This window comes from Girardinichthys multiradiatus, chromosome 20 (genome assembly GCF_021462225.1).
Source record: "Girardinichthys multiradiatus isolate DD_20200921_A chromosome 20, DD_fGirMul_XY1, whole genome shotgun sequence".
In the NCBI taxonomy this organism is placed as follows: domain Eukaryota; kingdom Metazoa; phylum Chordata; class Actinopteri; order Cyprinodontiformes; family Goodeidae; genus Girardinichthys; species Girardinichthys multiradiatus.
Window position 1 is genome coordinate 19,662,314 of NC_061812.1, and position 12,514 is coordinate 19,674,827.

The 12,514-nt window shown below is 45.1% G+C and overlaps 1 protein-coding gene across 1 annotated transcript in view; it reads left to right on the forward strand.

Annotated features, from left to right (window-relative positions):
- The window catches only part of foxj3 (forkhead box J3), a 108,288-nt gene that overhangs the window by 68,370 nt on the left and 27,404 nt on the right, over positions 1–12,514 (forward strand). Inside the window, exon 3 of the mRNA XM_047347468.1 lies at positions 8,505–8,579. Coding sequence (XP_047203424.1) covers positions 8,505–8,579 — 75 coding nt within the window. The remainder of the gene's footprint in view (positions 1–8,504; positions 8,580–12,514) is intronic.

Here is a 12,514-nt window from a genome sequence, read left to right on the forward strand (position 1 = left end):
TTGGACATTCTGGTCAAAGGTGCGCTCACCTTTGTTCACGCGGTGAAACGCCGGAAGAGAGAGAAACAGGCTGCGGGGCTGGTACGTCTTCGCCAGCGTGGACTATGAACACCGTTACCTGGAATATTTCTCTCTAACGTGCGCTCACTTCCCAACAAAATTGAGGAACTACAACTGTTGTTGGGCAAAAACAGGGACTTTTTTTTATCTGCAGTTTTGTGCTTCACGGAGACGTGGCTGTGTGGATTAATACAGGACTCTGCGCTGCAGCTGGCAGGATTCCAGATCTACAGAGCGGACAGACACACGGAACTCTCCGGCAAAGCGAAAGGTGGGGGAATCTGTTTCTACCTCAACAGTGGTTGGTGCAACGACGTGACAGTGATTCAGCAGCACTGTTCTCCAGACCTGGAAGCCTTCGTCATAAACTGGAAGCCTTTCTATTACCCCCGTGAGTTCGTTTCGTTAGGTCGTGCAGGTCGCACAGCGCATGCTCGCCGACCAGGTACTGAGTGTGGAGCGGACCAACCCGGACTCCTTAGTTATCGTCGTTGGCAACTTTAACAAAGGTAATCTCACCCACGAACTGCCCAAATATAGACAGTTTATAAAATGTCCGACCAGAGAGGACAACATTCTGGATCACTGTTACACCACCATCAGAGACGCTTATCACGCCGTCCAACGTGCTGCACTGGGCCAATCCGACCACATCATGGTCCACCTGATTCCTGCATACAGGCAGAAACTAAAGCTCTGCAAACCTGTTGTGAGGATGACAAGGAAGTGGAGCAGTGAGGCTGTGGAGAATCTCCAGGCGTGTTTAGGCTGTACAGACTGGGATGTGTTCAGGACTACTACCAATAGTCTGGACGAGTTCACAGAGGCTGTGACTTCCTACATCAGCTTCTGTGAGGACAGCTGTGTACCATCATGCACCAGGGTGAGTTACAACAACGACAAACCCTGGTTCATAGCCAAACTCAGAAGGTTAAGACTGGATAAAGAAGAGGCCTTCAGGAGTGAGGACAAAGACATATACAGAGAGGCGAAGTACAAGTTTGGCAAGGCAGTGAAAGAGGCCAAACGACTGTACTCTGAGAATCTCCAAAACCAGTTCTCAGCCAACGACTCTGCGTCTGTCTAGAAAGGGCTCAAGCAAATCACCAACTACAAGCCGAAAGCCCCCCACTCCATCAACGACCGACGCCTTGCCAACGACCTGAACGAGTTCTACTGCCGCTTTGAAAGACAAAGGGACAGTCCTGCAACCATCCCCCACGACACCCCCCAACAGCAGCAGCCACAATCCATCACCTCCCCAACCTCAAGAGGGGCCTTGGCACCTCCAACCCCCACCCTGAAGTTCCCCCTCACCAGCCCCCTACCCACGCCGGGGACGGCTCTTTCCATCCAGGAGAGGGACGTCAACAAAACTCTTCAGGAGACAGAACCCCCGGAAAGCTGCTGGACTGGATTCTGTCTCACCAGCCAGCCTGAAGCACTGCGCTGATTAGCTGTCTCCAGTCTTCACAGACAATTTTAACAACTCACTGGAGACATGTCATGTGCCAGCCTGCTTCAAGTCCTCCACCATTGTCCCTGTTCCCAAGAAGCCAAGGACCACAGGGCTTAATGACTTCAGACCCGTCGCCCTGACCTCTGTGGTGATGAAGTCCTTTGAGCGCCTTGTGCTCTCACACCTAAAAGACAGCACCGACCCCCTCCTGGACACCCTGCAGTTTGCCTACAGAGCCAACAGGTCTGTAGACGATGCAGTCAACCTAGCCCTTCACTTCATCCTCCGGCACCTGGACTCCACAGGAACCTACGCCAGGATCCTGTTTGTGGATTTCAGCTCTGCCTTCAACACCATCGTCCCAGTTCTGCTACAGGAGAAGCTCTCCCAGCTGAGTGTGCCCGACTCCACCTGCAGGTGGATCACTGACTTCCTGTCTGACAGGAAGCAGCGCGTGAGGCTGGGGAAGTACGTCTCTGACTCCCTGACCATCAGCACTGGTTCCCCCCAAGGCTGTGTTCTCTCTCCTCTGCTCTTCTCCCTGTACACCAACAGCTGCACCTCCAGTCACCAGTCTGTCAAGTTTCTGAAGTTTGCGGACGACACCACTCTGATCAGACTCATCTCTGATGGTGACGGGTCCGCGTACAGGTGGGAGGTGGACCATCTGTTGGACTGGTGCAGCCAGAACAACCTTGAGCTCAACGCTCTAAAGTTAGTGGAGATGGTTGTGGACTTCAGGCAGAACCCAGCCCCACCTGCCCCCATCACCCTCTGTGACTCCACAATTGACACTGTGGAATCTTTCCGCTTCCTGGGAACCATCATCTCCCAGGATCTCAAGTGGGAGCCAAACATCAGCTCCCTCATCAAGAAAGCCCAGCAGAGGATGTTCTTCCTCCGGCAGCTGAAGAAATTCAACCTGCCAAAGACTATGATGGTGCACTTCTACACAGCCATCATTGAGTCCATCCTCAGCTCCTCCATCACCATCTGGTACGCCGCTGCTACAGCCAAGGATAAGGGCAGGCTGCAGCGTGTCATTCGGTCTGCTGAGAAGGTGATTGGCTGCAGTCTACTGTCGCTCTAGGAACTTTACACCTCCAGGACCCTGAAGCGGGCAGGGAAGATTCTGGCTGATCCCTCCCACACCGGTCACAGACTCTTTGAAACTCTCCCCTCTGGCAGGAGGCTCCGGTCCATCCGGACCAAAACCTCACGCCACAAGAACAGTTTTTTCCCATCTGCCACCAGCCTGGTTAACAAAGCCTGGAAACCACCCTGACACTCTCCCTTTCTCCCACACCCCCCTTTTTTTTTTGCTGACAGGACACCTGTAACCTGCTACTCTATGCGTTACATTAACGCTCAGCTTGGACTCTACTGCTCTCTGCTTTACTTGCACTGCCATAATTGCACACTGATCACCTGCACTGTTGTACTGCTCTCGCATCTTATACTGCTCTACACTTACTCTGACTCACTTAAAACTGTGCATATATATTTATATTATATTGTAGATATGTCTATACTGTTTAATTTATATTGTATTGCACCGACTACGCCAACACAAATTCCTTGTATTTCCAAAAACTTACTTGGCAATAAAGCTGTTCTGATTCTGATTCTGATAAGCAGCATGCTGAGTTCTCTCCCTTGGGTTCCTGCCTGGGTGCACAGGGTGCCTCCTCCTCCCCAGCTGTGAGGAGCAGGGCACTGACACGACCTGTCCCTTCAACTTCACTCTGAACGTTTGACACGCAGAGCTCAGAGGTCAGCCTGACCTACTTTTTCCCTGGCGGCCCTTCTGGTTAGTTGCGGTGCTTCTCAGCGGGAGGGGGCGGGGGGTTGCTGGCTGCGAGGGTGGAGCTGCCTACGCCTCCACTACTGTCCTGGTGCGTTAAATCACCGCCATTTGTTCGGAGACACGTTCCTGTGTGTGTCCGCGGTTTGTAAGGTGTGTAGGAGGTATTCCATGTCCACAGATATACACGCGTGCACATACACACACACACACACACTCGGTCTCGGAGGCTTACTCTGAGGCTGGATGTAGAGATCTCGGTGGGGGTTGCAGGTAAAATGCTAGGCAGCACTTGGGCAGGACCCCCTGTAGAAAGCTCTGTCTCAATCACTATGTGTACATCTGCTAACACCTTCTGACCTCTTCCTCCTACTTCATTTCACTCCACTGTAGATCTGCATATCTGCTGATAACCTGCTGTCTCTGGGGTTCCTACACAGTCTGGCAAAGTCTAGAATTGATTTTAGTATTTTTCAGGTCTGGATATGTATGAAAAAAGAAAATAAAGTATGACAAATGTACATTTTAAGACTTCATTCCCTATACCATTGTCTAAATGTTCACATTCTGTTTGTGCTTCCTTTCTTCCTTCCTTCCTCTTACTTTCTTCCTTGCTCTTCTCCTTCCTTTAATCCTTCTGTTTTTCCTGCCTTCCTTCCAGACATATGTACTTTTTCTATCTGTCCTTTTTCTCCTTCCTTAAGTCTTACTTACCTTTGTTTCTTGCTCTCTTACTTCCTTCCTTGTCTTTCTTACCTTGTGTCCCTTTGTCCCTCATGCCCTTCCTTCTTTTCTCCTTCACTTCCTTGTCTTTCTTCCACCCTCCTTTCCTTGCTTTTGTCCTACTTTCTTTCCTTCCTCCTCACTGTCCTTTTGGTCTATCCTTCCTTGTGTCCTTCCATTCTTCCTTCCAATCACTGTTTTTACTGCAGGCTCTATATTTAAAATCCACTTACTGTAGGAATATCTGCCATAATTTCATGTTGACATTTTGCAGACTTGGAACACAAATTTTAGGGTAACAAAGTATGAATTATTTTCACGAAAACTATGTAGGAACCCTAAATTTCAAATACAGACCTGCATGGTATAGCCTTGGTTTTTAACTCTTCCGACCCAACAGGAGCATTGCAGAGCCCGGAAAGCTTGGTTCATTAAAAAATAAACTTTTGATGTTGCAGCAAGCCTCTGCCACTAGACTCTATCTATGATTTAGACCCAACAGACGTTCCTTAATGGAACGAGCCACTTCTCTTCACTCCCCGTCTGCAAGGCATTAAGTGGCCCCCACTTTTAGACGCATATGGGGAGGAAAATGTCTGTGGAGTACTTGTGGGTCTGCGGAACGTTTCAGGGATTGGGAAGTAGCATGGGTTGACTAAATTGAGAATGTCTTTATCTGTTTGTTACTCTCAACTATACATAATGGTGCACTTTGCACTATTCATCCAGGCTACTGCTGCGCTATTGCTGGACTACGGGAGAAAATGCAACAAGAAGAGCATATACCTGTGCTGCCGTGAGGTGTTCAGGTTACTGGTATAGTCTCAGTAGATCTGTTTGTCAGGTCTGTAAGACATTTGAGATTTGATTCTGCAGGCTTGGATGTGTGTCTGTAACATTATTCTGGTGTGTGACAATGATATTTGTCTGTCTTCTTTTGATACAGAATTTTTGCTCTCTTTTTATTTACAAATATGGAAAATCAATTAATACAATAGCTTTCTGAATGTAAAGACCCAGTCTGGTATTTTATATGAAAAAGTATCTCTATTTACAGATTTTATTTGTCCCATTGTCGACACGATACATGAATACATTTTCTTAATAAATTGGTGAAACTGGTATGCTTTGTACCTTGGTTATTGTAAAATATGTATATAGATCATGTACATCCTGTCTGTCCAGTCATCCAGTTGGACATTTAAAATGGACCAAAAATTGTCTAACTTTGTAAATTTGAGTCTGGAAAAATCTACAATTTCTGACGTGAAAAATATGCAGGAAACTAAATTTAATATCTTGTTATGAACAAGTACGCTCGGCGGCCCCTTTATTGGGTACACGCTGCTTGGACCCTCTTTTGTGTTCAGATCTCTCTTAATTCTCCATTGTGTGGATTGAACAATACTGGTCCTTCTCAAAATATTAGCATATTGTGATAAAGTTCATTATTTTCCATAATGTAATGATGAAAATTTAACATTCATATATTTTAGATTCATTGCACACTAACTGAAATATTTCAGGTCTTTTATTGTCTTAATACGGATGATTTTGGCATACAGCTCATGAAAACCCAAAATTCCTATCTCACAAAATTAGCATATTTCATCCGACCAATAAAAGAAAAGTGTTTTTAATACAAAAAATGTCAACCTTCAAATAATCATGTACAGTTATACACTCAATACTTGGTCGGGAATCCTTTGGCAGAAATGACTGCTTCAATGCGGCGTGGCATGGAGGCAATCAGCCTGTGACACTGCTGAGGTCTTATGGAGGCCCAGGATGCTTCGATAGCGGCTTTTAGCTCATCCAGAGTGTTGGGTCTTGAGTCTCTCAACATTCTCTTCACAATATCCCACAGATTCTCTATGGGGTTCAGGTCAGGAGAGTTGGCAGGCCAATTGAGCACAGTGATACCATGGTCAGTAAACCATTTACCAGTGGTTTTGGCACTGTGAGCAGGTGCCAAGTCGTGCTGAAAAATGAAATCTTCATCTCCATAAAGCTTTTCAGCAGATGGAAGCATGAAGTGCTCCAAAATCTCCTGATAGCTAGCTGCATTGACCCTGCCCTTGAAATAAAACTCAGTGGACCAACACCAGCAGCTGACACGGCACCCCAGACCATCACTGACTGTGGGTACTTGACACTGGACTTCTGGCATTTTGGCATTTCCTTCTCCCCAGTCTTCCTCCAGACTCTGGCATCTTGATTTCCGAATGACATGCAGAATTTGCTTTCATCCGAAAAAAGTACTTTGGACCACTGAGCAACAGTCCAGTGCTGCTTCTCTGTAGCCCAGGTCAGGCGCTTCTGCCGCTGTTTCTGGTTCAAAAGTGGCTTGACCTGGGGAATGCGGCACCTGTAGCCCATTTCCTGCACACGCCTGTGCACGGTGGCTCTGGATGTTTCTACTCCAGACTCAGTCCACTGCTTCCGCAGGTCCCCCAAGGTCTGGAATCGGCCCTTCTCCACAATCTTCCTCAGGGTCCGGTCACCTCTTCTCGTTGTGCAGCGTTTTCTGCCACACTTTTTCCTTCCCACAGACTTCCCACTGAGGTGCCTTGATACAGCACTCTGGGAACAGCCTATTTGTACAGAAATTTCTTTCTGTGTCTTACCCTCTTGCTTGAGGGTGTCAATAGTGGCCTTCTGGACAGCAGTCAGGTCGGCAGTCTTACCCATGATTGGGGTTTTGAGTGATGAACCAGGTTGTGAGTTTTAAAGGCCTCAGGAATCTTTTGCAGGTGTTTAGAGTTAACTCGTTGATTCAGATGATTAGGTTCATAGCTCGTTTAGAGACCCTTTTAATGATATGCTAATTTTGTGAGATAGGAATTTTGGGTTTTCATGAGCTGTATGCCACAATCATCTGTATTAAGACAATAAAAGACCTGAAATATTTCAGTTAGTGTGCAATGAATCTAAAATATATGAATGTTAAATTTTCATCATGACATTATGGAAAATAATGAACTTTATCACAATATGCTAATATTCTGAGAAGGACCTGTAGGTCAGAAACGTTTCTGAGATTTTGGTCCATATTTACAAGATAACATCATGCACTTGCTGCAGGTTTATCGACTTCACATCCATGATGCAAATCTCCCGTTCTACAACATCACAAAGGCACTCTACTAGACTGAGATCTGGTAGCTGTGGAGGCCATCAGAGGACTGAACTGCTTGTCAAACCATCTCAAGAGGTTGAGATGGTTTGGGCTTTGTGGTGTGGTGTATTGTCCTGCTAGAAGTAGCCATTAGAGTGCTGGGACACTGATCATAAAAGGGCTGGTCTTGGTTAACAATACTCAGGTGGGCTTTGGAGATTAAATGAAGTGCTGATGCCTTGACATGTTTACTCTGTTTCTTTAGAGGAATATAGTTATCCATTTCTTTTATTGAAGACTAAAATGCTAGTGTCAATATGCAATCTGAAATGTCAGTTTTAGCCCATGGCAGAATAAAGGTCTTGCTCTGGATCTGGGAAATTCAACATTTCAGTCACCAAAGTTAGAAATCCTTGAATGAGCTGATTTAGTGAAGGATAATTAATCACCAAATCGTACGGACTGTAGGATGACTATAGCTTTGAGGTGTGGAGAATTTTCCTGCTTTAAAGTCTAACACATACTAAAGGATGATTTATATCAGTTTTGAAAAAGAATCTTGTATTAAAGAGCAGTTTTGTGATAAGCCAGTGGCTTCCATCTTTTGCACATGTTGTCTTTGTGTTCCTACACAGTCTGGAAAAGCATAGAATTTCAGCATTTTTCCATCCATCCATTCATGTTTTTTTGTCCAAGGCAAACCTATTTGTCCATTCAGCCATCCATGTACATTATTCTGTTTGTTCAGCCAGTCATTCGTCCATCTATGTCTCCATAAATCCTCCATCCTTGCAGGTTTTCATATTAAAGCCTGACCTAGGCAGTAAACTAGGGGGGTGCTCGTGCTGTTGCTGTTAACCTAGGGTTTGCTGTCTAACCTGTGTGGCTACTTAAGCCCACCTCTCCTTTCATATCAGGCAGCTGGATGCATTTCCCAATCCACCACTGTGGGCCAGCTTGTAACACAGTAATAAGTTAACTTTCAGAATGATCTACATAATTTATTTCCAGCCCCCACAGGAGGCTGCTGGAGCATTAATTAATATCAGGCCTTGCTATCAGCAGCCATCCCAGTGTGGGATTCCTTCTTGCTCCTATTTTGGGCACCCGTGGAATTTGATATGATCTGCAACCCAAATAGAGTCCACTGGATGAGATGAAATCTATGTTTCACAGTCTTTAAGATCTTGTTTGACTGTAAATGAATGAAAAAAATGCAAAAATGTGACCTTGTTGCTATGACCACCAATGTTTTTGCTTTATTATGAACTTCTGTACAATCTGCGTTTTTGATATGTTTACTTATCTCGACACCTTTCTCTCTTTGCTTTCCCTCACAGAACTCAATACGGCACAATCTGTCACTAAACAAATGTTTTCTCAAAGTGCCTCGCTCCAAAGATGACCCTGGAAAGGTAAGATCACATTATTTTAATAATGGTCTGTTAAGACTGCATACAAGTGGGGAAAAATAGAGAAAACATGTAAAATTTCAACTAAGCAGACTCTGTTGGCAGAATTCAGAGCTGAAACATTTTTTGGGGGTGTGTGTCATGCTCTCCGTGGTAGAAAAACTTTACCTTTGAATGGCTGCCAGGACCCTGACAGACTGAAAACGGAAGGAATGCTCATATTCTTATGAACGTCCCACCCCCACACATAAGTATTTTAAATGTAAAGAAGAACTAGATGTTTTTTTTATTATCATTATTGTCTTTGAACCGACGCAGGCGGTAGATGTGGATGTGGAGAAGTCGGTTGAAGTAAAAGTTTTAGACGGAAAAGTGTAGAAGGTCAGATCGTTTCCAGAAACTATCATCCCTGAAGTATTTAAAAAAGAAAATCTGCTCTCATTTGTTTCCAGTTCGGCTCTCCTCCTGTTTTCCTCCTCTCTATAGGAATATATAGCCCATGTTAATTTGACATTTAAATCTCAGTAGGACCAGCTACAGTTGCTATTTCAGCTCGATATACCTCCCAATCTCCAGCGACATCAACCTGATGAGAGAGATCCCCGATGGGTGGTGCTGCTCCTAAAGAGGGAGTTTAAACACTCCTCCTTACAGGTGCATCTTGGTAAATTGGAATGACTTTGTAAACTCTTATATTCTTCACACGCAGAGGTAAATGTATCTCAACCGTTTATTTCTGTTAATTCTGGTGATCATGGCTTATAGCTAATGAAAACCCATAGACCCAATTTTAAGAATATTATATTACATCAGACCAATCAAAAAAGGATGTTTTTTTTTTTTATATAAAAATATTAACCTGTTAAAGTATGTCGGTGTACTTTAGAGTATATGCATTAAACACTTGGTTGGGGCTCGTTTTGCATGAATAACTGCATCAGTGCAGCTTGACATGGAGGCGATCAGCCTGTGGCTCTGCTGAGGCGTTAAAGGAACCCCGGGTTGCTCTAATAGTGACCTTCTGCTCGTCCCCATTGTTGGGTCTGGTGTCACTCATCTTCCTCATGACAATACTTCATAGATAGTCTATGGATTTAGGTCAGGTCTGCTCGCCAGTCAATCCAGCACAGTAATACCATGGTCATTTAAGAGGGTATTGGTACTTTTGGCAGTGCAGGCAGGTGCCAAGTCCTGCTGGAAAAGGAAATCAGCATCTCTATACAGCTGGTCAGCAGAAGGAAACATGGAGTGCTCTAAACCTTCCTGCTACACTGCTTTGCTGATTTTGGACTCGATAAAACATATTGGACCAACACCAGTAGATGAAATGGCCCAAATCATTGCTGACTGTTGAAACTTGGGTTCTTTGTCTTCATTCTTTGTCTGGGTCCTTTGTGACTTGATTTTCTAAAGAAAAATGGAATTTACTTTTATCTGAGAAGACTACATTGGAGCACTGAGCAACAGACCGATCTTTTATTTTTATTTATTTTTTGTTAATCTCAGGTAACACATTTCAGAAACCTGTCTCTGGTTCAGGAGCGGCTCAGTATGAGGAATGTGAGAGTTGTAGCCCATATACCGGATACATCTGTGTGTGGTGTCTCTGGAACCACTGACTCCAACCACAGTACATTCCTTGTGAATCTCCCCCAGACCCTCCAATGGGGTATGATTCACAATCCTCCCATAGTTACATCTCTGTTGCTTTTGTGCCTTTTTCTAGCACACTTTTTCTTTGACTCATCTTTCAGTTTCCTGACCATTTGCTTTGATACAGCACCCTGTGAACTGTTTTGGAGTTGTATTGTAATGTATTTTTGGGTTTTTATTGGCTTTAAGCCATCATAAAGAAATTATAGAAATGAACTCTTTAAATATATCACACTGTCTGTAATTCATCTAGATATTATTTAAAAAATTTTTTTTACTGAATTACTCAAATAAGTAAACCATTCAAATATATTCTAGGTCATTGAGATGCACCTGTACAATGATGGTGTGGATAGGTCCAGCTATATTTAGCCCAACCCAGATATCATCTGTGTCCTGCCTGAACACAAGCTACATATGCTCAGGCAACAACACAAATAATTATTTACACACACGCACGCACGTGCGCGAAGAGCTTTGCCAGGCAGTGGAGAGGATGGGGACTGAATGCTAATTTCATGTTTTGCTGTAATCCTCTGATATTGACACTCCTGGGAGCTGCTCCACTAAATACAAAATAATCTATTGCACTATGGATCCCATTCCAAATGCATGGCCAACATGCTTGCATCCTTAATGTTTAATTTGGAGTTTTCCTCATTGCCTTTCCCCCCCTGAAGACAACTTCAAAGAGCTGCTAGCCGGTCTAGATATGTTGCATCAATATTGTAATGTAGCAGGAATATTAGAACTGCTGGTTGCATGAGATAGGAGAGTCATGTCGCTCCCTGCCAGTGAGATGGTGTAGGAGATGACTGTTAGTATTGTGAACATGCACACGCCGTCCACTGCAGAGGCGCAGCGTGTCAAGTCTACCTGCAACAATCCTTCTTTTTATGGAGACGTTTCATTCTGTTCGTTTATTTGTTGCTCTGAAATTTACATTGAAAAGAGGAAGCAGATGACGTAACTTATGCTAATGCATGAAAATGAGCCACGTCATCAGAATCAAAATCAGAAAAGCTTTATTGCCAAGTACGTTTTTGGACATACAAGGAATTTATTTTGGCGTAGTCGGTGCAATACAATATAAATTAAACAGTATAAACATATTTACAATATAATATAAATATATGTGCACAGTTTTAAGTGAGTGAGAGTAAATATAGAGCACTATAAGATGCAAGAGCAATACAACAGTGCAGGTGATCATTGTGCAAGTATGGCAGTGCAAGTAAAGCAGGAGTCCAAGCTGAGCGTTAATGTAACGCATAGAGTTACAGTTTACAAGTGTCCTGTCAGCAAAAAAAAAAAAGGGGGGGGGGGGGGGGGGGGGGGAGAATGTCAGGGTGGTTTCCAGGCTTTGTTAACCAGGCTGGTGGCAGATGGGAAAAAACTGTTCTTGTGGCGTGAGGTTTTGGTCCGGATGGACCGCAGCCTCCTGCCAGAGGGGAGAGTTTCAAAGAGTCTGTGACCGGTGTGGGAGGGATCAGCCAGAATCTTCCCTGCCCGCTTCAGGGTCCTGGACGTGTAAAGTTCCTAGAGCGACAGTAGACTGCAGCCAATCACCTTCTCAGCAGACCGAATGACACGCTGCAGCTTGCCCTTATCCTTGGCTGTAGCAGCGGCGTACCAGATGGTGATGGAGGAGGTGAGGATGGACTCAATGATGGCTGTGTAGAAGTGCACCATCATAGTCTTTGGCAGGTTGAATTTCTTCAGCTGCCGCAGGAAGAACATCCTCTGCTGGGCTTTCTTGATGAGGGAGCTGATGTTTGGCTCCCACTTGAGATCCTGGGAGATGATGGTTCCCAGGAAGCAGAAAGATTCCACAGTGTCAATTGTGGAGTCACAGAGGGTGATGGGGGCAGGTGGGGCTGGGTTCTGCCTGAAGTCCACAACCATCTCCACTGTCTTTAGAGCGTTGAGCTCAAGGTTGTTCTGACTGCACCAGTCCAACAGATGGTCCACCTCCCACCTGTACGCGGACCCGTCACCATCAGAGATGAGTCTGATCAGAGTGGTGTCGTCCGCAAACTTCAGAAACTTGACAGACTGGTGACTGGAGGTGCAGCTGTTGGTGTACAGGGAGAAGAGCAGAGGAGAGAGAACACAGCCTTGGGGGGAACCAGTGCTGATGGTCAGGGAGTCAGAGACATGCTTCCCCAGCCTCACGCGCTGCTTCCTGTCAGACAGGAAGTCAGTGACCCACCTGCAGGTGGAGTCGGGCACACTCAGCTGGGAGAGCTTCTCCTGTAGCAGAACTGGGACGATGGTGTTGAAGG